Source organism: Herpailurus yagouaroundi, unplaced genomic scaffold (assembly GCF_014898765.1).
Source record: "Herpailurus yagouaroundi ecotype Mexico unplaced genomic scaffold, PumYag 77, whole genome shotgun sequence".
Taxonomy (NCBI): domain Eukaryota; kingdom Metazoa; phylum Chordata; class Mammalia; order Carnivora; family Felidae; genus Herpailurus; species Herpailurus yagouaroundi.
This window is the reverse complement of record NW_024412388.1, coordinates 49087448-49112217: the sequence shown is the minus strand read 5'-3', so window position 1 is coordinate 49112217 and position 24770 is coordinate 49087448. Positions and strand designations below refer to the sequence as shown.

At 41.5% G+C, this 24770-nt stretch overlaps 1 protein-coding gene across 1 annotated transcript in view; it reads left to right on the top strand.

Moving 5' to 3' along the window:
- CUNH1orf87 (chromosome unknown C1orf87 homolog) overlaps nucleotides 1–24770 on the top strand; it is an 81013-nt gene that overhangs the window by 50941 nt on the left and 5302 nt on the right. The window contains 3 exon segments of the mRNA XM_040456076.1: nucleotides 8474–8538; nucleotides 17513–17592; nucleotides 21548–21755. Coding sequence (XP_040312010.1) covers nucleotides 8474–8538; nucleotides 17513–17592; nucleotides 21548–21755 — 353 coding nt within the window.

Genomic DNA, 24770 nt, shown 5'->3' with positions numbered 1-24770 from the left:
ACGATGGGAGGAGGTTGAGCCTAGCCAATGAATTTCCACTAGACCAACTTTGAACATGGGAGTTTCCCTTCTGTAAAATCTTGGGGGTAGTTGAGTAAGGGGCCGGGGGGGGGGGTGGGGGGGAGGAGGAGGTTAAGTAGCAAAAGCATTAAAGCGGGCTAAGAGCCGAATAGAAAACCAATAAGCTAAAATTGGGAGTCCTAAAAAGGCATCAGTATAAATGGAGAAAATGCAAGCATCAGAGCTCACATTATACCTGGTACATAGTGTACCTGATTAAAACATGGGGTCCAGAACAAAGATTACAGGAAACAGAGATATGAGAGTAAGAGTGAATGGGAAGCAAATGAGGTTAGGCTATATATCAATATTCTCAATTTCCCACGCTTATATGCATATCAGAGAAGCGCACCAGTTTCTTTATTCACCTTTGACCTTTGAATGTTCAAGGACATCAAACCATGAGAACCAGTGAAGAATTGCATTTATAAGTGATAAACCTGTTTCATCCTTAAACAGTCATTGGCTAAAGCTTCTTCTGTTGAATTAAATCCATTCCGTTAAGGGCTTTGTATGCAAACCTATATCCTTAAGAGATTAAAGATGCAATTTAGACACACATTTTAAGAGCTGAATGCACGAATCATTATTTTAGTACATATTGTCCATTAATCTGCTGTTCAATTGGGAACCCATTTGGAATGTGGCTGCTTGCTAATTAGCGGGATTCTAGTGCTGAGCTGCTTCCTGATTAAATGTCCTTTAGAATCAATAAAACATCAGGAGGGATTATGGTGATGTGGGATTAGCCCCATCTAACCAAATAAAATGAGTTGTGTTCCCTTCTTAAACTGTCACGTTGCAAGAGCTGATGAGAGGAGCAATTTCACCAACGATGTTACAAAGTTGTTGTTTTTTGCGTTTGTTTTTTTTTTTAACACTGAGATTTTGTTTTTTGCCATTTGCCTACCAATTAGCAGAGACATTAGTGAATGTCTGCTAGGGTAAGGCGATTTTGAGAAAGACTTGATTACGATTTCAAATCTCTACTCTGAATCACCCTTATATAAAATGAGTTCAGGTTGTGTTGGATGGAAATTATTATCCTTGTTCTTGGCCAGGAACACATAAGTCAGAATTAGCATTTAATGTTTCTGTGTGACTTTGCAATAAATGGTAATTAAGGAGGGCAGAGAGAGAACAGGAGGCAAACTAATACCCTAAAATTGTATTGGCAAAATTAAATGCTTCAAACCCAGTTTAAAACATAGGCACACAAGCCAAATTGTCTTGGGGGAGGGGATAAATAATGTAGCTGCTCTGGAAGCCGCAATTGACACAGCCACGAGTAGGACTTCTCGTCGTCCACATCTGGTCCATTATGAAGAGTGCAATTAGGTTGAAAAGGACCAGTTTGATAATCCCAGGGATGACCAGAGGATTTTAGGAGATAAAGCAAACATGAGGTGTTTGATTCAGCAATTACTTGTAAATGGGAATCGAAAAATTGGTAGACAGTGAGCAATTAGAGACATTTTATGGGTCTGCCCATTGGCTGGGTCTTGGAAACCAGACCTGTCTTTTAAGAGTTCATTATTTCCAGTATTCTCTTGCAGAAGTCCGTATCCATATGGGGTGAAAATAATAATAATTATTGTTATTATTAATTATATTAATAATTATTATATTATTACTTTCAATAATATATTTCCTATTATTATTATTATTATTAAGAGCCAACATTTATACACAGCTTACTGTATTCCAGGCAATGTTCTAAGTGCTTTACAAATATTAACTCTTTTCATCCTTGTGAATGCTCCATGAGGTAGGTACTATTATTTTTCAAAAGAAGAAACTAAGGTAAAGACAGGCTAAAACCAACAGGTTACTGGTAAATGCATTCATCACTGAGGCTGAGTCAAAAGCAGGCTCTCTAGCTTCAGAGCCTTCACTCTTAATACACTATGCTGACAGGTCTAGGAAACTCAGAAGCTTATAGGATAGTGGCAAAGCACAGGGGATTTACAAAAACTGGTTGAGTTCCATGGCTAGGTCCACCCTTGGGCTTGGTGCTGAGCATAGACTGGATTTGAGGAGCTCCGTCCTGTCCTCCCTCCTAAGACCCAGGAGAGGTGTGAGATACAGATTCAAAAGCTCTTAAGTTCCAGAGGAAGGCATGATCCAAAAGAGCCCAGGGCTTGGAGGTAACTTCTCCTCCCTGGTGTGGCACCTCCTCTACCTCTCAGTCCCTGCCCTTGGGGAAAGACCGCATGAGCTCTGGAATCACATGGACTGCCTAGGTAGAAATTCTTGCTCGGAAATGCACTTGGGCAAATCACTAATTTCTCTTCACCTTAATTTCCTCATCTGTCAAATGTAAAAAGAATCCTTTTGTATGGATTCAAGAATTTATTGCCTATGGATCAGAGAAGGGCTGTGCTTCTCACAGTTAACTGGAAGGCAAGAAGAATACAACATAGCTTCTATCATCAAGAAGGTGACAACAAAGGAAGCTGGTGGGAGTAGAATGAGCGTCCCGGTCACTGGGTTAAATAACATAACCAAAATAACCTCCTGACTTGAGAGTGTAAGGGATCGATGCATGTGGCACTTCATGTGACACAAGCTTTGGGCCAGATGCTTTACATGGCTTATCTCATTTCATACTCCCAAAAGCCCCGTGAGTTATGTTTTTATATGCACGTCACAGATGAGTAAACTGAGGTTCAGAGACCTTAAGTAAATTGTCCCAAAAGTTGGGCTTCTTTGAATCTTTGTTTCTATTATAGGCTGAATTGCATCTCCCCAAATTCATATGTTGAAGTCCTAACCTCCAGTACCTTATACTATGACTGTGTTTGGAGACAAAGCCTTTAAAGAGGCAATTGTGTTAAATAAAATGAGGCCATTAGGGTGGGCCCTAATCCGATCTGACTGGTATCCTTACAAGAAGAGGAAATTTGGAAACAGAGACACCGAGGATGGGCTAACACAGAGAAAAGACCATGTGAGGACACACAGAGAAAGCAGCCACCTCCAAGCTAATGACAGGAATCTCAGCAGAAGTCAAACCTGCTGACACCTTGATCTTGGACGTCTTGCCTCCCAAACTGTAGAAAATAAATTTCTGTGGCTTAATTTCCCTAGTCTACAGTATTTTGTTATGACAGCCTACCTACCTCCCCTTTCTAGCATATATTGTACCCTTTCAGCTGGAGGAGAAGAGTACAGGATCCCTCAGGGCATGGCTCTAATGATCAAATGCTTCAGATCATGGGACTTAACCTGTGATTCTAGCAGTCTGAGCAGAGCTGGCCCTTCAGCACTATTCTATCCTACATCTCAGCTGAGCCTGGTGGGGGACGTGTAGTAACTAACAAGAAAAAAGAAGGAGGGGAGTGTCTCAGAGGGAAAAGCAGAACGTGCCAAGACAACGAAGCAAGCAAAAGCATAGCAAGTCTGGAGAACTCGGTTTTTGGCTGGAGCATACAACTTCGCAAGGTGGAGAAAGTTAATGGGTTTTGGAAGTCAGCACCAGCACACTTTTGGTTTAAGCCTGTATGGAGCTCACAAAGAAACATGTCACCTGTAGTTAAGTTCATGAAGATTACAAGGGTATTCCTATGAAATAGCCCACATTTTGCATGTTTGGTGTGTTTAGGATTTTGTTTACATTTTTTTTGATATATAATACTTATTATATAAAATGTCATCCACTTAACAATCCATGATTAAAATTCCAACTGAATAAAAAAAAAGAGCGAAACACACACACACACACACACACACACACACACACACACTAATAAGCACTCTAGTGTCAAAATCTAGAAGTAATCTCACCAACTACAAGTAAATGGAATCTGGGAAAATCAGCAAGTTGGCGCCCATGCTTTGCCTTGTCTACTTGTGAGAAGTACAACAGACAGGAGATCCCTTGTCCCTTCACCAGACTTCCCCTTGATTTGGAGGCCCCAAGTCTTCACCAACTACAAAATGACACAGACACTGCTTTCTGTAGCTGCTAGAGTACTACTGCCCTTTCTTCCCCACCCAAGGATACACACATGCACACTTCCTCACAGACTGCTTTCCTGTACCTATGCAGAAGGCACAACTCCCAGGAATGACAGAGCAGAAAGTTGGGGTGAGGAAGGAGGGCAGGGGTAAACATGGCTGTGATGTCTGCATTTGGTGAGGCATCATTCCTGACATTAAAGTCGTGTGGGTTGGAGCAGAGAAAGGGATCCGTGGTAGTCGTATATGCGGAGTGTATCAATTATGACATACATGCCCTGGGTCCCAACCGAGGGCCACCAGGCATCGGTGAGGGTTGTCACTCACTCCTTGACTGCAGGGCTAAATGAGCAGTGAATAGGGCCAAGGGAAAACTATTCAGTTCATCTGCTGGGTTGTGCAGAATGTGAACAGCTCCTCACTTGACAGTGAATAAAGAGAAAAGCCCACTATCAGGCCTAATTTTTAAAAATCCTGCAGACCATGGACAGGTAAGTCATGGCAATCTGGTCGGCTCCAAATAGCAGCGAACTTTGGAAGTGACTTACTCTAAAAACCAGAAAACATTTAGAGAACCTTTGGTGTTCTCTGTAGGCTGTATGGAGCCATGTCCTCTAATGAAACCAATTGGAAAGTAATAAGCATAATGAGATTAAAAGGCTATTAAAACAAAATTTAGAAAAGCCCTAACGTGAACAGAAGAAATTAGAAAGAACTTGGTAAAATATGTATAGTTTCAAGGAAACTGAAGCTTCGACAGCCGTATTAAGAGGTAATCAGGATTGGAGCGCCTGGGTGGCTCAGTAGGTTGAGCGTCTGACTTCAGCTCAGGTCATGATCTCACATTCTGTGAGTTTGAGCCCCATTTCAGGCTCTGTTGTGACTGCTCAGAGCCTGGAGCTATTTTGGATTCTGTTTCTACCCTCTTTCTCTCTGCCCCTCCCCTGCTTGCACTCTGTCTCTCGCTCCCTCTCAAAAATAAACAAACATTAAAAAAAGAAGTAATCAAGATTGTAACTAGGTGTGTTGATATACATTAACTAGATTAATTGTGATCATCTCTCTCTATATACATATATTGAGTCATTATGTTATACACCTGAAACTAATATAACGCTACATATCAATTATATCTCAATAAAAAATAGGAGATAATCAAGGAAATCTGAATATTGCTGGATATTTGATGATATTAGGATATTTGTATTATATTTTTAAGTCAGCAAACTTTCTCTATAAAGGGCCAGGTAGTAAATGATTTAGGCTTTGTGGGTCTACAGTCTATTTCTGCTACTCTGCTATGTCACTATAGCCTGAAGGCAGCCACAAACAACACATGACAAATGGCTGTGGCTGTGTTCCAATAAAATATTATTTATATAAAAAAAGAATCAGTAAAAAGGAAAATTAACAGCAGAGAAAGTCTAATGCATAATGTCAAACTTGAGAGGTTTCCACAAAATCTAGAAAAGAAAAACAGAAGAAAATGAGGGAGGAGAGCAGACATAGACGAATAAGAATAGAAATTGAACCTAAGAGGACTTGGCATCGTGGAAGAAGAAACTAGAAAAACTGAACAAGAACTAACAACAAAAGCCACAGCTGAAGAAACTTTACAGAGATGGGGAAAAAGAAAAAAACGCTCTGTATACAGATTGAAAGGATTCAGTATGACTAAGCTAAATTAAGGGGGAAAAAATGTATCCATGTCTATCCTGACAAAAGTTTTGTGTTTCCAGAGACAAAGAATATTATTTAAGGATGCAGGCCAAAAACAAAATAAAACTAAACCAAAGCAAATAAAGGAAAAAATTAATTTTAAATGAACCCAAATCAGACTGACCTCAAACTTCGGCAATAATAAATATCAGAAGACACTGGAGCCGTGTTCAAGGGATTCCAAAGGAGAAAAAAAAAACATAACTGAAACCAAATTATATTACATTCACGTGTGAGACCATATAGCACAATGGTTAAGCGTGCAGAATTTGGAGTCAAAGAGCCTGAGTTTAAATTCTAGCTACCTCACTGATCAGTATGTCCTTGGGCATTTCACTTACACGTTTCATAGGACAGTTGTCTAAATTAAAGGCGAAAATGCACACAAAGTACTCAGAATGCTTACTAAAAGCCATTTGGACTTGGTAACTGCAGTGGAAGTTAGAAGTTGAACTCAGATCTGCCTGAATCTAGAAATGGGCTCACACACCTTGTTGTCCAGTCCTGACGTCTCTGACTCTGCGTTGGGAGTTTGGCACTTGCCTCTGTGATCAGAATTATGGCACCTACAATGGTAACTGGAACCCATTCTCACATTCAAATTGTCAATGGCTCTTTGAAGGTTCCAGGGTAATGTAAAGACTATGGAAGAAAGAAAATATTTTATTAGAAGGAACTTAAGGTTTTCATTGGTCACATAAATCCTATACACCACTTAAATCAGGCAGTGTCCAGTTTCAATGCTGACAAAATTTTCTCACAGTCTCCTCCTCTTCCTCTCAGCACCATTCAAGAAGGGGCAGGAGAGTTTCTGGTGCCATTTGATCCAAATGCCTTATCTCATATTTGATAGCGTCTAACAGCTCTGAAGAAGAAATGTACAATGAGGAAACATCAACAGAACTAGCATCCTGTTGTTGTATTGTTGTGGCTGTTTTTCAAAGGGTCAGAAGATACAGTAGGCAGAAGCCTGGCCCTCCTAAGAGGAGAGAATTGCAACAGGCATAGAAGACAGGAGTTTCTTTTATTGTAGTTCACCTTCAGATCTGCGCTAACATCAGATCTTTGCATGATTATAGATATTTCTCGAGAGTGCTGCTTCTCCAGCTGTCTTTTCCCTGCAGAGCACCTCAGCAGTTGATAAAGTCATCAGCTTATCTGGTTTATGGTGCTGCATACCTATGTCTTATCTATTCTTGTGCCCAAAGTGACAGGAAGGTCTAGAAGCTTTACTTTCTATACCAACCATAGACCTTTTCTGATCTGCGATGTCGTGTATAGGGAAAGTTTTATGAGGTATAAGCAAAACAGACCAGTTGCATGTCTAATGAATCATTTTTTTATCTTATTGTCACATGACATTAGACCACTTCTAGAAAATCCAGGGCTTCTGTATCTCACAACTTACTCTTTATATTTGCTTGACTTCTGATGGACAAGGAGGAGATAAAAATTCTTACCAGGTACAGTTTGGTTGCTAGCAACAGAAACTGCCTTTTGCTAACATAAGCAAAAAGAAATATTTTGAAAGGATATGGTGTTATGCAAAATCTGGGGGAAAATAAAAGTTTGGAAAAAAACCAGGATCCCAATTTTTTTGAGAGAGAGAGGGAGGGAAGGAGAGAGATAATGAGCAGTGGCAAAGGGAAAAGAAGAGAGAAAATCTTAAGCAGACTCCATGCCCAGCACAAAGCACGATGTGGGGCTCGATCTCACAACCATGAGATCATGACCCAAGCCAAAATCAAGAGTCAGACACTTAACCAACTGAGCCACCCCGGCACGCCCAGAACAAAAAATTAATGAGAAATACAGAGACAGAGAATGGGAGAGAGGGAGGAAGGTAGGGAGGGATGAATGGAGAAAGTGATAAATAAATAGAGATTAATTAGACAAGGTGAGTCACAACATTGGCTAGGGTAGGGTATGGGACATTGATTATAGTCCCTCACCCCAGAGAAGAATATATTTGTATACAAATGGAGGGTGGGTGTTAGGCAAGAAAATACATGTGACTTTCACTACCAACGTGTTCCAAAGTACTTACCAGCCTTAAATGACTCTCTGTCACATGCACGTATATTGCTTAATGCAGTTTCTGCTTGGGATTTCACTAAATGTTGTCTATTTGCACTCAGCACCCACTTCTAACCCCTCCTGTGTTTTTTTTCCTGTATTGCAATACTTCCCACTCCTGGGAAGGCTACAAAAGAATATTTGACACCAACCTTCTGGAATTGATTTAAGTTCCATCTGTGAGATGCAACCGCATGAGATTTGAAAGGCAGAAGGGGCGGGGAGGGACATTTTAAATATTTATTTTCCTGCAGTAGTAGCCATGCCAGACCCTGGCAGGCATCAGTTTTTCCAGCAGCCAAAATGGACCTTGTACTGCCTAGTCACCAACCTCACAGTCATGGGCAACTGAGACATCAGTCAGAATTTCCTCAGGACTACATCTGCTAAAGCCTGATCCTGAGCAGAACAGTAGATGCCAACCTCCACTCTACTGAGCCTGCGATAATTTTGTAAGCACCCAATTTCCCATATGAAAGCCCTTTCTAGTAGAGACCCCTGAAGTAGTTTCTGTGTCCTGAATTACACCATGAACGATACAGGTATCAAAAGGCTCCCTCAATATCACTATCAACATAAACTTTGACATTTATTGCACATTTCTTCCAGAGCTTCTGCACTGACCACCAATACTATGTGCTTTTTTTTTCCTGCACAGATGGCAGAATTTTGTTGAACTGTTGAGTAAAGCTTCCTCCAATTTGCCACATGATTTGCCTACAGGTGAGTTGGGTTACTTTGTTCCTTGAGAGACACCCGCCCCCCCTCATTTCCCAGAGCTACTCTTGACTCTCCAGCTTTGCTGCGGTGGTTTGCTTGTTGGCTTTCGTCTCACTGCTCCCAGGAAAGTAAATGGCTCACCAGTGAAGAAAAGGCAAGAGTCAGAATTGCCTCAGTGGCTATTCTTGTAGGCCAGTTGGGTCATAAAAGGCATAGTCCTTCAGGTTTTGTTATATCATGAAACATTCTCTAGTGACAGCCCTTTAAGATGGATAAGGCACACTTATACAAGTTGACATTATTTATTAGAATTCCTAAGGGCACAACCCCTTAGGTCTAGGAATCCTTCAGCTAGGTACTTACCCTACCTGCATCTCACAAAAAAATAAATAAAATAAAATAAAATAAAATAAAATAAAATAAAATAAAATAAAGCCTATTGCAATATTTTTTGGTAAATGCTTCTAAAAATGGAAACACAAAAAAACATTTTTTTACTAAAAAATAAGAATGGAAAACAATGAAAAATCCTTTCAGGGACAATTTAATTAGATTACAGTCGATGCAATTGATAAAACTACACAGCTGTAAAATAACATGGCTGGCCTAAATACAGGAAGATTTCCAAGACATATTATTAAGTGAAATTATAAAGATGAATTTGGGCAAAATATTTAGCAATTAGCGAGTTTTAAATATGACAGGTGAAAAAATATGCATTGATACTAATCTGCTGTTGCGATTTCTCTATTTACTACATCCATCAACCATTTACTAATTACCTTTTGGATCAAAATACAAGGTACCAAAAGCTTGAAGGGATTGGGGGATTGGCTGCACAAGCATTAGGAGATTCAAAGAGCAAAAAGAGAATGGTGTGTGTAGTTATTTCCGCAACACGGTGCTGTAAACTGGGTTGCTTACAATAACGGAAATCTATTCTCTCACAGTTCTGAAGACCAAAAGTCTGAAACCAAGTAGGGCCATGCTAAAAGCTCTAGAAAAGAGTCCTTCCTTACCTCTTCCTGCTTCTGGTAGCTCCAAGTATTCCTAGGTTTATGGTTGCTTAATTCCACTCTCTGCCTCTGTCTTCACCTGGCCTTCTTCCCTCTCCGTCTCTTTCACATCTCTGTATCTGTATCCCCCTCTCCTGTTTCATATAAAGACATCACTGTTAGTTGGATTTAGGGCTCTCCCTAATCCAGAACATCATCTGAACTTGATTACATAAAAAAGACTTCGTTTCCAAATAAGACAACATTAATGGGCACCAGTGGTAGCTGTGTTAGGAGACACAATTCAGAATATGACAGTGGAAGTAACCCAGGTATTAGTAGCTGTAGGAAGCAGCTATCATCCTTAGGGCTAAAGGAACACAGACAAAGGGTACTAATAGCAGGATCTTGGCTAGTATTCCTACCTAGCTGATTCTAGGATCTCCGAGAATATGCCAAGCAGCTAGAGAAAGAACTCTGAAGGAGGCGCCACACAGCTAGTTCTTGGAACGCCACATAGTTTGAATCTCAGTCCTTCACAAATGAGGCTGGTGCTTGGATTTCTGACAGAGCACCATGTGGTCAATACTGGGCCCACTGAATGGGATGTGCTGTAGCTGTTAATCTGAATTTTGAGTTTCCATAGATGATTAGTGCTGAGATTGGTGAAAAGCATGATAGCAATAGCTCTCCCCTGATGCTGGACAGATACTGACTCCAAAAACAGGAAGTTAGTACTTCTACTCCTCTCACATTCCAATCTCCCTCCAAACGTCTACCATTGCTGGAATTCAGCCTAAAGCCAGTGGGCCAGGGAATCTGGGAAATGTAGTTGTAGATCCCCAGCCCACCATTATAGAAAAGAGACAAAAGGAATATGCTAGAAGACAACAGAGTGATCTCAGGTCAGGGTTCATTTTTCATGGTGAAGTCTATAACCTCAGAGAATTCACTTTTGTTGAAAAGACAAAACAAGTACATCAAAAGATAACAAATATTGGGGCACCTGGGTGGCTCAGTCGGTTGAGTGGCCGACTTCGGCTCAGGTCATGATCTTGCGGTCTGTGAGTTCGAGCCTGCGTTGGGCTCTGTGCTGACAGCACAGAGCCTGGAGCCTGTTTCAGATTCTGTGTCTCCCTCTCTGATCCCCCCCCCCCCCCGTTTATGCTCTGTCTCTCTCTGTCTCAAAAATAAATAAACGTTAAAAAATTTTTTTTAAAAAGATAATATTTACATTTTTTAATGTTTGTTTATTTTTGACAGAGAGGCAGACAGAGTACGAGTAGGGAAGGACAGAGAGAGACACATATAATCTGAAGCAGGCTCCAGACTCTGAGCTGTCAGCAGAGAGCCCGATGTAGGGCTTGAACTCACGAACTGAACCGTGAGATCATGACCTGAGCCAAAGTAGGACACTTAACTGACTGAGCCACCTAGTCGCCCCTCAACAACAAATATTTAAACCGAACACTCTCTCTTTCTCTAATATAAGCCGGGTCATTTGATGCATCAGTTTGCTACAGTAGCTTAAACAATAGACATTTATTTTCTCGCAGTTCTGGAGACTATAAGTTCAAAGTCAGTGTCAGCAAGCTTGGTTGCTTTGAGGCCTCTCTCTTTGGCTTGCAGATGGCCTCTTTCTCACTCTATCCTCACATGGTCTTTTCTCTGTGCGTGCACATCCCTGGTGTCTCTGTATGTGCCCAAATTTTTGTTCTTATAAGAACACCAGTTAGATTGGTATCCTCATTGTAATGGCCTGCAATTGAACTAAATCACCTCCTTAAATGCCCTGTCTCCAAATACAGTCACATTCTGAGGAACAAGGGTTTAGGACTTCAACATAAGAATTTGGGGGGACAGAATTTAACCCATAACATATGGCATAGAAAACCGTATAAAAATAAGGGTTGAAGTCACACTTTTACAACTAAATAACCACCTTATATTGGAACTTATTTTACGTATCTTGGACCCATTTTTCTCATCTGTAAAAAGAACAGAAAATGTGAAATAAATGAAAACCTGCCCTACTGCTCTGACAGGGCTAAGTGTGAGTCTGACAAAAGTTTTTAGGCAATGTTGCATTCTGCAGAATGACAGGACTTTGGCAATGCTATTGTGGCATTGTTGTTGTGATGGCCTGTTGCTTACTGAGAAAGTTAATGCCTTGATCTCTTCCCATTCTGTATTGCTAGAGCTATGCTGATAAGTGCTCTTAGGCCCTCAGTGGGGGGGGGGGGGGGTTCATTTTATCTCCCATTTTTCTAGTTCCACAGGTGAGTGTTATGAAAGGAAAGAAGGTACTTTTTAAGAAACTAAAGGCAGCTACTCATTTTGAGTGTGAAGAATTGTGAATTTTCTCATTCCTGGGGCCTGTTTTCATTCAAAGATTCTATAATAACCTATTAAAATGATCCATGTATATATACATATACGCCTTATATCACAAACTTTATCTCATTTGGACCCACGAGAATCCTATGAACTCGTTTTTTAATGTACACATGATTATCACATAAATACTTAATATCTGTGACTTATGCTAAGATACAGAATGGAATAGTTTACAGCAGACCAAACCTGTTGGAAAGATCAACCCGAAGACTAGATAAAAGACAGAACGGTATTTCTCTGAAAGCTATTATTTGGAATTCAAATTGAATATCATATAGAAAGGAGAAAAAAAACCTGGGAAGAAGTTAAAATCATATAAAATCTTTAGAATTATTCATACAAAATGTCCAGATTTAATTATAAATAATCAGGAATGATACAAAAGAGGAAATGGATTTTTAAAAAAACTGTAATTAATATATATAAAAAATGGATAAGATGGAGAATCTTATAAAAGGAATCTATAAAAGGAATCTATAAAAGGAATCATATGGAATATGTAGAAGTAAAAAATATAAAAACTAAATTTTAAAAACTCAATAGATGTGTTGAACACAAGGTTGGGCATAGCTGAAGAAAGGATTAGTGAACTGGAATATAGTTTGGTAGGAAATATCCATATTGAAGCATGAAGGAGAAATGAGGATAGAACATACAAAAAAGTATGTGAGACATACAGGAAGCAGCAAAAAATCCAGTATACATGTAATGAAGTCACAGAAAGATAGGAGGAAGAGAATAGAGCTGAAGCAATATTTGAAGCAATTATGACTTAGAAATTTCCAGACTTCAAGCCACAGATCCAAGAAATGCTATGAACTCCCATTAAGACAAATACAGAAGAGCTCAGACCCCTCCAGACATGCTACGGTATGAGGTCTAAAATAGTATTTCACAAAAATGAAGTATACCCAAACCGAATCTCTTCACTATGGAGCCTGTGAGTGAGGATGCGGAAGAAAAAGCAGGAAGCACAGAGCAGGGCTATAGCAAAGCTGCTAATGGGGGGGAATTGGAGGGAATGGCTGTAGCCTCAGAGGTTCATTGATCCCCTCAAACGTCTCTTGAAGACCTATCACTCAAGATAACACAGAAAAATGACTAAGAGTTTAACCTCCCTTTTTTTATGGAAAAAATAACCGAGTAATTCCTACTTAGAACTATTTATAGTTCTAAGAAAAGCCAACTCTGTTGAGACAGTAAAGAGGTTTGGTTTATCTAAATGAAAAGTCTGGCAGCAAGAAGAACTATAAGCATGGTTGGATGTAGTCATTTAAACGTTAAAATCCAAGATTTGGTTTCTTTCTGGCTCTCTGCTCTGCTGTACATGGTGCTGGCATCATCTTTAGGCTCTACCTGGTGGTGCCCCAACTACTCCAGGCACTTCTTCTGCGGTAACAAAATAGCTATGACAGCTATGCTCATCGCATGTTCACAGCACTCTCTTTTGGACCATCCTTCCCAGAGGAATTTCGCTAGCTGAAAAACCGTAGTGGATGTCTCCACTAGCCTCAGACACTTAGGTTGGATTTTTATGTCCACCTTTGAATCAAGACTGTGATTAGGATAACCATGATAGTCTTCAACTAACCAGAGGCCAAGCTTGGAGTTGGAACTGGGGGTCATTCTTACCAAACCACAGCACCAGGATGGGGGAAGAGTGGTGCCCACCAACCAAAATATTGTTGCTATCAGTAGAAGGGGATAATGAAGAGAACAATCACCAGAGAAGAAATGAATGATGGAAGCCAAACTAATAATAGTAATAATAATAATAAATTCCAGTCACCTGCATGGCCCATGAGGCCCTTCAGTTCTGTTAATACTTAACCCACTTCTCTTCCCTTTCCATCCCACATCAACAAGACTCCCCTCTCAGCTATTGCCTGAATGCACCAAACATTCCTCCCTCCCTTGTGACCTTTTGTCTTTATGATAGCTTTCTCCTGAAATGCTCTTTCTGCAGACATTTGCATACCTTTGTCCCTTGTTTCTCAGGACTATTTGAATGTCCCTTTAAGAGGCCTTTGGTGAATTCACTCCCTAAAATAGCAACTGCCAAGACTTTCCAACCCCATAATTGGCTGCAGTTGTGTTTCTAGCACTTATCACTACTTGACATTATTTTACATATCTATCTGCGTGCCCTCACCACTGGAATGCGCACTCCATGAGAAGATTCTGTCCAGTTCATTGTTGTACCACAGTAAGCATTTAACAATGGCTGTTGAATGAGTGAATGCATTAGAATCCTAGACTTAACGCTACCTCTATTGTCTTAAGCAAGAAACTGAACCTCGTGTTGCCTCAGTCTCCTTGGTAAGATGGAGACAATTTCTACCTTGCAGGGTTATTCTTGAGATTAAGAAAACACGTGAGAAATGTCTGGCATATATTGAGATATCTGACATATATTAGTTTCCTTCTCACAAAAGTTCATTCACTAGGTCCAATGAGGCCAGAAGTCTTTATTTACATCAGTTGTTTTCTCCTGTGGCTTCACTTTAGAATTACCTAGAGAATTCTTTAGAAGTTCTGAGCTGGGTTCTCACCCCTCGAGATTCTGATTTAATTGGTCTGGTGTGCCGTCCAGACACTGGTAATTTTTAAAGCTCCCCAGGTGGTAGCATATTAGCAGCCAACACTGAAGACCACGATTTCAAGTCATTAGTGGAGGGGGGTGGGGGCAGGGAGGGCTGGCTGTGTGACTATCAGAATCCACTGGAAGCCCTGTAAAACCTGGCCCTTCCAACACCTGGAAATCTCTAGAAGCCAGCTTGGCTTATTTCCTCCAGTACAAATCATCAACTGGCAGACTAGACAGATGGTTATTATTTATCCTTCCTGCTGTGTTAAAAAAAAAAAAATTAGTTCTGCCTCGGGTTTCTCAAACCATTTTTACATGTGCAAACCATTACCTCTTTATATGCTCATAGGTATTAGAAGGGAGAAAGGGAAACTTGAGAGAGACCAGGGAGACTAGCCTGTATTTTCTTCTAATGTAACTTAGAGAAGTGCAGACACCAAAGAGAAACTGGCCTGGAACAAAGACTAGGTTCTAGCTCTTATACTAAAAGGGATAATGTACATGAACAGTGCCCAGAAAATAAACAGTGCCCACATCCTAATTAATGCTGTCTCATTTTCTGGGGAAATGAGATTTAAGATCATATAATAATGATAACACTAATAACAAATAATAATACCTTGCATGGAGCATCTTCCCCGTGTTAAGTATTTTCTCTCAGTAACTTTTTTCTGTTGAATCGCCACAATATTATTGCAGACCGCTGGTGTCATGTCCTTTCCACAACTGACAACGTCAGGATCTGAAAGCTTGCGGTTGGTTAAGGGAAGGACCAGGTTTAGCACTCAGGTCTGACACCAAAGTTTATCTTGCCGCCCTTATGCTACGCACTGCTTCCAGAATCCTTTTAACTCTCAAACTTGATCATTCAGAGTAATTGGAACCTTTTCTCACCGGCAGAAAGCTTTTCTTCCACATACTGGGCGAAATAAGCAGGGGCCAGGTGATGATGGGTTCCCATGGCAAATTTTCAGCTGATTAAATCGGATCTGCCTCAAAGGGGCTGCCTGAACTGGCTATCATGATTCTCATTAAGCATCTATTAAGTCTTACTCTAGCATCTGGGTTAGGTACAGGGGAATAAAGAAATGAAGAGAAGAAATTCCTCCTCCCGTAGGACCTGAAAAGGAATTAGAGGAATAGAACTATATATTCAGTGGCTTTATTTCCTAGGCTCCAAATCAGGGCACCTGGTCCTTCATTTAGTCTAACTGAGTACTTATTCTAATGCTGGGTAATGAAGCTTCAGATATCATGAAGTCACCTTACTTTCATCAAGAGACTGAGGGAGAAGATGCGTCATGGCTCACAGGTACAATATTAAAGGTGTAACAAAAGGCTTTTTCATCTGAAATGTAAGTTAATTTACATGAGCATCCCTATGTAGGTGCTGCTATTATTAGTTAACATTTATTGAGCACTAGCTGTGTGCCAGGAGTTTGCTTTACAGTTTCTTTTCTTTTCTTTTTATTTTTAAATATGAAACTTACTGTCAAATTGGTTTCCATACAACAGCCAGTGCTCATCCCAACAGGTGCCCTCCTCGATGCCCATCGCCCACCCTCCCCTCCCTCCCACCCCCCATCAACCCTCAGTTTGTTCTCAGTTTTTAAGAGACTTTACAGTTTCTAGTCCGTTTAATCTTCACACTAAACTCTGGGCAGCACTATCCAGCTTTTACAGAAGTGGGGACTGAGACACAGTGGTGACAAGGAACCTGCCCAGGGCCACGCAGCTGATAGAGACAGGAGCCGGGACTCCAACCCAAGGCCAGAGCCTCCACTCTCCACCTTTCTGCGCAATGTATTGATTGAACCATTTTTGTTGAAAGTAGTGAGACCCCACTCAGGAACAACAGGTATTTGTTAATGGCATATTTGAACAACGCACTAAACATCTAAACTGAAGTCCCCAGAAATCTGTACTGTGTGGTCATCGCATGGATTTGTGAAACAAATGAGTGAGTCACCCAGTGTGATGGAAGCGGCTAGTGATGAATGGATGATACACACAATAAGCCTAAGAGGATTTCAGCAGAAGAGCCTCATGTCTTTTTCCTGCATCCTAAGGAAATTTCTTCTCTTCGTGAAGGCAGCAGCCTGAGCAAGTAGTATCTGGGCAGTGGAACCCCCTGGGTTAGGAATGATGTCCAAACCTCTTCCTGTACAGCACTTCTGAACACTGAAAGGAGCAAGGAAGGCAAAGGTTTTACCGGAGCCTTGAGGCACACACCTGCGTGGAGAGAGGGGCAGAAGTTCCTGCTTCTCTGTAAAGAGGCAGAACCATGGAAGGAGGGGCCTTGCCACTCTCCAAGCTGCAAAAGCCCTCCTGATTCAAGGCGGCGCTATGGGCTGTTGTCTCTGCTTATCTGAAGGAATCTGCCCAGCATCACCACCAGCATCACTTTTACCTGGAAACTCCTATTCACCCCTCAGGTCCCCAGTTTACGTGTACCTTCCTCCAAGGAGCCTTCTCATATCCTCCACCGCTCTCACCACTACCTCAATATATGTTCAAATATTTTCACATTTTCCTTTGTTGTGTTTCTGGTAGTTTGTAACTGAATAATAACTTGGAGTGTCTGCTTCCCTTTCGTGAGCTCCATCAAGGCAGCTACCGGATCTCTTTTTTTTTTTTTTTTTTAACGTTTATTTATTTTCGAGACAGAGAGAGACAGAGCATGAACGGGGGAGGGTCAGAGAGAGGGAGACACAGAATCTGAAACAGGCTCCAGGCTCTGAGCTGTCAGCACAGAGCCTGACGCGGGGCTTGAACTCACAGACCGCGAGATCATGACCTGAGCCGAAGTCGGTGGCTTAACCGACTGAGCCACCCAGGCGCCCCTGGATCTCTTTTATCTACCAGTAGATCCCTAACACCCAACACAGTGCCAACCCCATAACAGAGCTTCAACATTCTCTTTGCCTCTGTAGGAATGTGTATGTACTAAAATGAAGAGGCCAAACTAAACCCTTCGGTTTTTTTCTTTCTTGTCCAGGAAAGAAAGCAAAAGAAACCTCTGCCACTACCATGCAGGCTGAAGCTGCAAAGATATCTCAAGGCAGAACAGAACATATGGCATGCACCTGGCTACCCAGAGCTTGGGGAAGGGCTTCAACGATCCTTGGCCCTCTATTCTCTGATGCTGGGTGGGGCCCTCCCTTCTGGGTTTTTGATTTCCACCCAACACCTTGATGTCAGGCTATCTTTGACTTTGAGACTCTCTTCCAACAGAGGAGGGAGGAAGACCTCTGAGAGCGTGGGTTGGTTCCTGTCCCAGCTGGTACGCACACAGATCTCTCTCAACACGAGGTGAAGGGCCTGCCATCTGCCCCCAAGAAACTGGACTTGTAGCATGGATACAGGTGTCCTTCCAAAGCCTGTGACCAATCCACCAACTGCCATCAAAATAAAAGATGGTTATGAGACCTATTTTAACATCTTAAGTCCAGCTTCCAGAAACTAAGGGTGACCTTTTCCCCAGACATCACATTTTAAAATGTAATGGGCTCTTTGATTTGAAAAAAAAAAAATCTGGCAAGCAGTTAAAATCCGCTTTAATATTCCCAGCACTTAGCCAAAAGAAGATGCAGACAGAATTGAAAAACAGCCTGAGTTTTTCTGTTGTTGTTGTTTTTTAAATGCCCGGATTAGAACATAATTCATCTTAAAATGACGGGAGGCCTCTTCATGCACTTCACACTTTGAAATATTTTAGAAAATAGTATCCATTTTGGCAAGCCTCTTGCCACGCAAGAAACAACAGCAAATGCTTTTCTCCTTGAGTGTTAAGTCTGTTGTGAATAAGATTATAAAAAATACACTTTGCTCTTTTATTTTGCCTCTTGTTTGAGGATTTTGCTGCATTTCTGCAATAACTGATTCTTCTCACATTCCTGTATAAGCAGCATTCACTGCCCCCATTTTTAGGGAGTGAAATTGAAGCAGAAGTTTGGTAAAGCAAATTTCCTATTTTCCCAGAGAAAATCGTTTCTTCATCCCCTTACTCATTCAGTAAACATGTCTTTAGAACCAAGTATGTGCCAAGCCACTAACAAGACCTTGACGATCCACAAATGACTACCTCACAGACCCGGTCTCTAGAACTCTGGTAGAAGAGAGAGACACTGTAACAATCACAATATCCTGGAATAAGTGCTGGGATGGATAAAGGGGCTACAAAGAATCACCCCTCAATCCACCTGGAGCTTTGGGGATGGCTTCCCACAAGAAGTGAAAAATGTGTTGGGTCTTGAAGGATGTGTAGAAGTCCAACCAATCAAGGCATGAGTGTTAAGAAGGGCTTCTACAACAGAGAGAATAGTATGTATAAAACATAAAGGCATTATTTTTTTTCTGGATTTATGTGGCTGGAAAAAGAGGAGAGAAAAAGATGCATACATAGGGCCGAAAGAAAATAAACAAGGACAAGAACTTGGATGGCCTTATGTGCCAAGTAAGGAATTTGGAATTGATCCTGATAACGTGGGACTAAAACAGTATAGGATGTGTTACTTACTTGTTGGGTTGAGCCTAATTCGGGTCCATACAAATCCCCCCTTTCCCTGCCTTTAGTGGTCAAAGAGATGGTTGAACTATCTGAAGAAATACAAAGTTATTTTATTTTTTTTTTTCAACGTTTATTTATTTTTGGGATAGAGAGAGACAGAGCATGAACGGGGGAGGGGCAGAGAGAGAGGGAGACACAGAATCGGAAACAGGCTCCAGGCTCTGAGCCATCAGCCCAGAGCCTGACGCGGGGCTCGAACTCCCGGACCGCGAGATCGTGACCTGGCTGAAGTCGGACGCTTAACCAACTGCGCCACCCAGGCGCCCCTACAAAGTTATTTTAAACCAGTTTCTCAGATCCAATGACCTCTTTGAATTCTCTACAATCATCCACCAAACTCTATGCATGTGTGCCTTTAGCTGGGTAGATTATCTAAAGTGTTCATCAGATTTCTAAAGTGGTCCAAGGCTCTAAAAAGTAGAGTCCCGTTTATTTACTTCATGAAAACTTTCAGCTGTTACTTAACACTGATTTTATCGGGCAGTGGCTACCGCTTAGCCCTCTGCCATCTTCCTCCTGCAAGGCGCCAGCCTGGATTCCTGCGGTCCCCTCTCCCCTTTCCTCCCTCACCCCCTTCCTCTCCCTGGCTCCACCAGGCACTCAGAGCTTTCTGAAGAGAAATGAGCACCGGTCAGAAAAATACATATATATATATATATATATATCAAAGAGGAATTCTTTTATATTAATCTCTTGGAGCGCCTGGGTGGCGCAGTCAGTTAAGCATCCGACTTCAGCCAGGTCACGATCTCGCGGTCCGTGAGTTCGAGCCCCGCGTCAGGCTCTGGGCTGATGGCTCGGAGCCTGGAGCCTGTTTCCGAATCTGTGTCTCCCTCTCTCTCTGCCCCTCCCCCGTTCATGCTCTGTCTCTCTCTCTGTCCCAAAAATAAATAAACATTGAAAAAAAATTTATATTAATCTCTTAAAATTTGCTGGTTGCTGGTCATCCATATGGGTTCAATTTCATATAGCATTCTATTATTGCAAACAAACCAATTCTTCATATTCCCCAGCAGCAGCTTAATCCGTGTTTGTTAACAAACTCAAAACTTGGTTCCTTACTGCAATTTTTATTTTTTAGAGCTTTGGGATTTTCACAACTTGTATATGAGAAGTTTGAGACAAAGGTACAAAACTGGAGAAATTCAGATACTTGAAAATTGGGGGAAGCACAGATATTATACCAAAGGTAGAGGTATGATTCTATGGCAAATTAGTTAAGATTATTTGGATTGCAATTAATAGAACCAACTCTAACAACGAAATATACTGGAAGGGTAAACAAGCATATTATGCTGCCTAAGGATAGAACTGTAACAGTGTGCCCAATTCAGGGACTTAGACATCATGTCTTCCTATATTTTTTTCTCTTCTCTCTGCCATCAACTTCCTACCCTCTGTCTATCTATCCTTCTAACTATCCATTTATCTGTCTTTCTCAACAGACCATCTTTTTTGCATTTCCAATACACTGAGTGGAAAATCTGCTGCAGTTCCTACCTCCCACACAGAATGACTCTGTTTTTCTATCTCTCTGTCTTTAGCTCTCACAAATAGTTCCCCAGTCACTGGAAAGTGTGTTTATTGGCCCATTTTGCATTATTAGATGCCTCGTCCTGCACCATGCATGTAGATACATGGTAATTCTCTCCACAACCATGTAGATAGACAAGATGGGCAATTCCTGGAAAAGTGGGGTTGATCAGATGAAACAATAGATGCCCACTCTGTCTTCACGATAAGTGACAGAATGTCTTACATGGCATGGCGGGGACTCATTTGTCTACCTGTTCTAAAGGCATCTCTATTTTGTGCAGGGCGCGGGGTTAGAACACCACAATGAGCTGTACATGACCTCTGCACCCTCCTCCTAGTTTTGTGTCTACCATTGACTGTTTGATCTTAGTAAGTCACTTCTATTCCCTGGGCTGCTGCCTCCTTTCTTAAATGAATAGGACAGACAGATCGCAGAGGTGATTTATGCTTTGTTAAAATGAGCCCAGGAGCCTAAGATCATATCAGTGTGGTTACAATCACTTTTCATCAAGAATCTCACACTCATGATGCAGAAGTTTTCCCACCAAGAAATTATAAGCATTGCCTGAAGCCCATCCCCTCGTGTAACCCCACTAGTATAAAATAGAGTAGGATGTCATGAAATGTCTCAGTTACAAAAACCTTTGTTTTGTGTAAATCAGAAATGTAAACTGAATGGAAGTCATGATTTCACTCTTCTCTTAAAACATACACACACACGCGCACTCAACATAGTAGTTTATATCCAGCAAGAATTGGCAGATATGGTCCTATGGCACTGAGGATTTGAAACACATCCTCTAGCTTTACAAAGCCAGACCTTGCAATAAATCTTGCTAGCTGTGTGGCCTCATCTTTGGCCAAGAGACTGGAGGAGCTCTTTGTGGTGAATGTATTGCCAGTGAGATGCCTGTGTTGTTTTGGTAGAAAATTCCAGAAGAGGAGCTGCAACCAGAAAACCCTCCTGCTGAGATTTCAGCCCCCAAAGATCCCCTGAAAGCTTTGAAGGTCAGGCCAATCTCACAGCCTTTCGTGACTCCAATGATGAAGAACGAGCCTGAAGAATATGAGACATGGATTGACAGGTTCAGGAAGCTGGAAAATGCCCTCTACCTGTGTGACCTGACTAATACAGGTGAAGTGGGACGCTTACAGTGGATACACCTTTCTATTTGTGTTCTAGTCTGGAAGTGGACACCTCCTTCTCTCTCACTTCTTGCCAAGTACAGTTTGTATAGAAACCACGTGCACTGGCACTGGGATCACAAGCAGGAAATACAAAGATGAATCAGAATCAGACGTGAATCACCCAGCAGTTTGCTTACAGTTTCTTATGTCTTTGATCCTCCTCCATCAACCCCTGGAGTCCAACCCATAATCCAATCTTGTAAACTCCTGACTGAAACCTTCAGCGTGCCCACTGGCAGGCTGAACCCCAAACTCCTTAGCAAGGCAAAAGCTGGTTCTGTCCACCTGACCAGTCTCTTCTCCTTCAACTCCTTATTCTCTCAGCATATCCTTCCCTGTCATAATGAGGAACTTGTCTTCCTCAAACACGCTATGCTTTCCCCTGTGGCTGCTCTTTTTCTAACCCTATGCCTAGTCTGAGCTGTCCACCTCTCTTCTTCCTACCTTACCCACTGCCAACTCCTCATCTTGTCCGCCTGGCTAGCTCATGCCTAACCTAAACATATTTTATGTTAGAACTCAGGCTTTACTCCTCTGAGACTCCCGGGATTTCCCCAAGAAAGATCTAGGCCAACCTTTATCTGGCCTCCTAGACTTCTTTAACAACCATTATCCTCTTTGATATATTGTATTTTTTTTATCTGGAGACTTACTACAATATCACCAGTAGACTATATTCCTTTTTTAGCTCTAGTACCTTGCATAATTCTATTCAACTTTTTAATTTTTTTTAATGTTTATGTATTTTTGAGAGACAGAGCACAAGTGGGGGAGGGGCAGAGAGAGGGAGACACAGAATCTGAAGCCGGGTCCAGGTTTTGAGCTGTCAGCACAGAGCCCGACGAAGGGCTCAAACCCCGCAAAATGCAAGATCATGCCATGAGCTGAAGCCGGACACTGAACCAACTGAGCCACCCAGGCACCCTTATTCAACTTTTTTTTTTTTTGAGGGAACAAATAAATGAATATAAATACATAAATAAATCCAAGATGGAAGGTGATAAATACCATTACAGTGTGCTATGTCAGCATTCAGAGAAAGGCGAATTCCTTCCTAGTGAGGTGATCCGGGAAGGTTACGCTAGTGTGAAATTAACCGTTAAGGATAAAGCACAGTTTACGTACAAAGGAATGAAATAGACTTTTCTGGCAAAAGTGCGAGTTACCCAAGCAAAGCGTTATGTGTAAAGCTCAGTGTCAGAAGTTTGGTTTGGAAAAAAGACAAGGGCTATTAAGAAGAATGTTACATGATAAAGGTAGAAAATATAAGATTCTAGCTCCAAGAAGATATTAGACGCCAGACCAAGGAATTTGGATTTAGATCAAAGGGAATGAATAGCACTGAGAGTTTCTAAGCAAAGAACTGGTATGATGAAGTCGTATCTCAGAAAGACCCTCAATGGCTACGTGCAGATTTGAGGAGAAATTGAAAGCAGGGAAAGGAGAAAGGAGGCTATTGCAATGTCCTAGTGAAAATGAAGGCCAGGTCAAGGTCAGAAGCCTGGAGAATGGAAAAGAGGGAGCAGATAGAAAAGCACCTGGACTGAAATCATTGTACTTAATTACATTCTGTGTTCATGATGAATTAGTATATTATATGTGGAGCCTAAAGATATGGAGCTCAGGGGCGCCTGGGTGGCTCAGTCGGTTGAGCGTCTGACATCAGCTCAGGTCATGATCTCACAGTTTGTGAGTTTGAGCCCTGCATCGGGCTCTGTGCTGACACCTCGGAGCCTGGAGCCTGCTTCAGATCCTGTGTCTCCCTCTCTCTCTGCCCCTTCCCTGCTCATACTCTGTCTCTCTCTGTCTCTCAAAAATGAACAAACGTTAAAAAAATTAAAAAAAAAAAAAGATATGGAGCTCAGAGAAGTAGAGAGCAGAACAGCGGTTGCCAGGCAAAATGGGAGATGTTGATCCAAGGGTACACACTTTGAGTTATAAGATGAATGAGTTCCAAGGACTTGATGTTCTGCATGAGGACTCTAGCTAACAATGCTGTATTGTATACTTGAGAGTTGCTGTGAGAGTAGAGCTTTAATATGCTCACCACCACAGTAACAACCACAATAAAATGGTAATTGTGTGTGATAAAGGAAACGTTAACTGACCTTAAGGTGGTAAATATTTCCCAATAGATGCATGTATCACATCATCATATTGTACACTTTAAACTTATACAATGGTAGGGGTGCCTGGGTGGCTCAGTCAGTTAAACGTCCGACTTCAGCTCAGGTCATGATCTCGCAGTCCGTGAGTTCAAGCCCCATGTCAGGCTCTGTGCTAACACCTCAGAGCCTGGAGCTCAGATTCTGTGCCTCCCTCTCTCTCTGCTCCTCCCCTGTTCATGCTCTGTCTCTCTCTGTCTCAAAAATAAACAAACGTTAAAAAAATTAAACTTATACAATGGTATATGTCAATTATATCTCAACAAAAGAAATAGCAGATGCATTAGTACTCTCTAGAAGTAATCGTGTAACAGTAGCAATGCGTGTATTTTCATTCACTGTGTGTTCTTGTTTCATTTTGTTTTGAATTTCCAAATCGCTTAACTCTAGACCACATAAAATGTAATTACCATATAATACCCAAGGACTTCAAAGAATTCTACCAAAGAGAGGGGGAGAAAAAAAAATTAATGAAAAACTAATCTAGCTGAATTAGAAAATCATTTATTAAACATGTGTTATCAGCCCAGCACTTTGTTAGAGGCTGGACCAGAAGGAAAACCAGAAAGGATAAGACATGGTATCTGGGGGCACCTCAGTGGCTCAGTAGGTTAAGTGGCCAACTTCAGTTTAGGTTACGATCTCACAGTTTTTGAGTTCTAGCCCTGCATCAGCCTCTGTGCTGACAGCTCAGAACCTGGAGCCTGCTTCTGATTCTGTGTCTCGGTCTTTCTCTGCTCTTCCTCCAGCCTCTCTCTCTCTCTCTCTCTCTCTCTCTCTCTCTCTCTCTCTCTCTC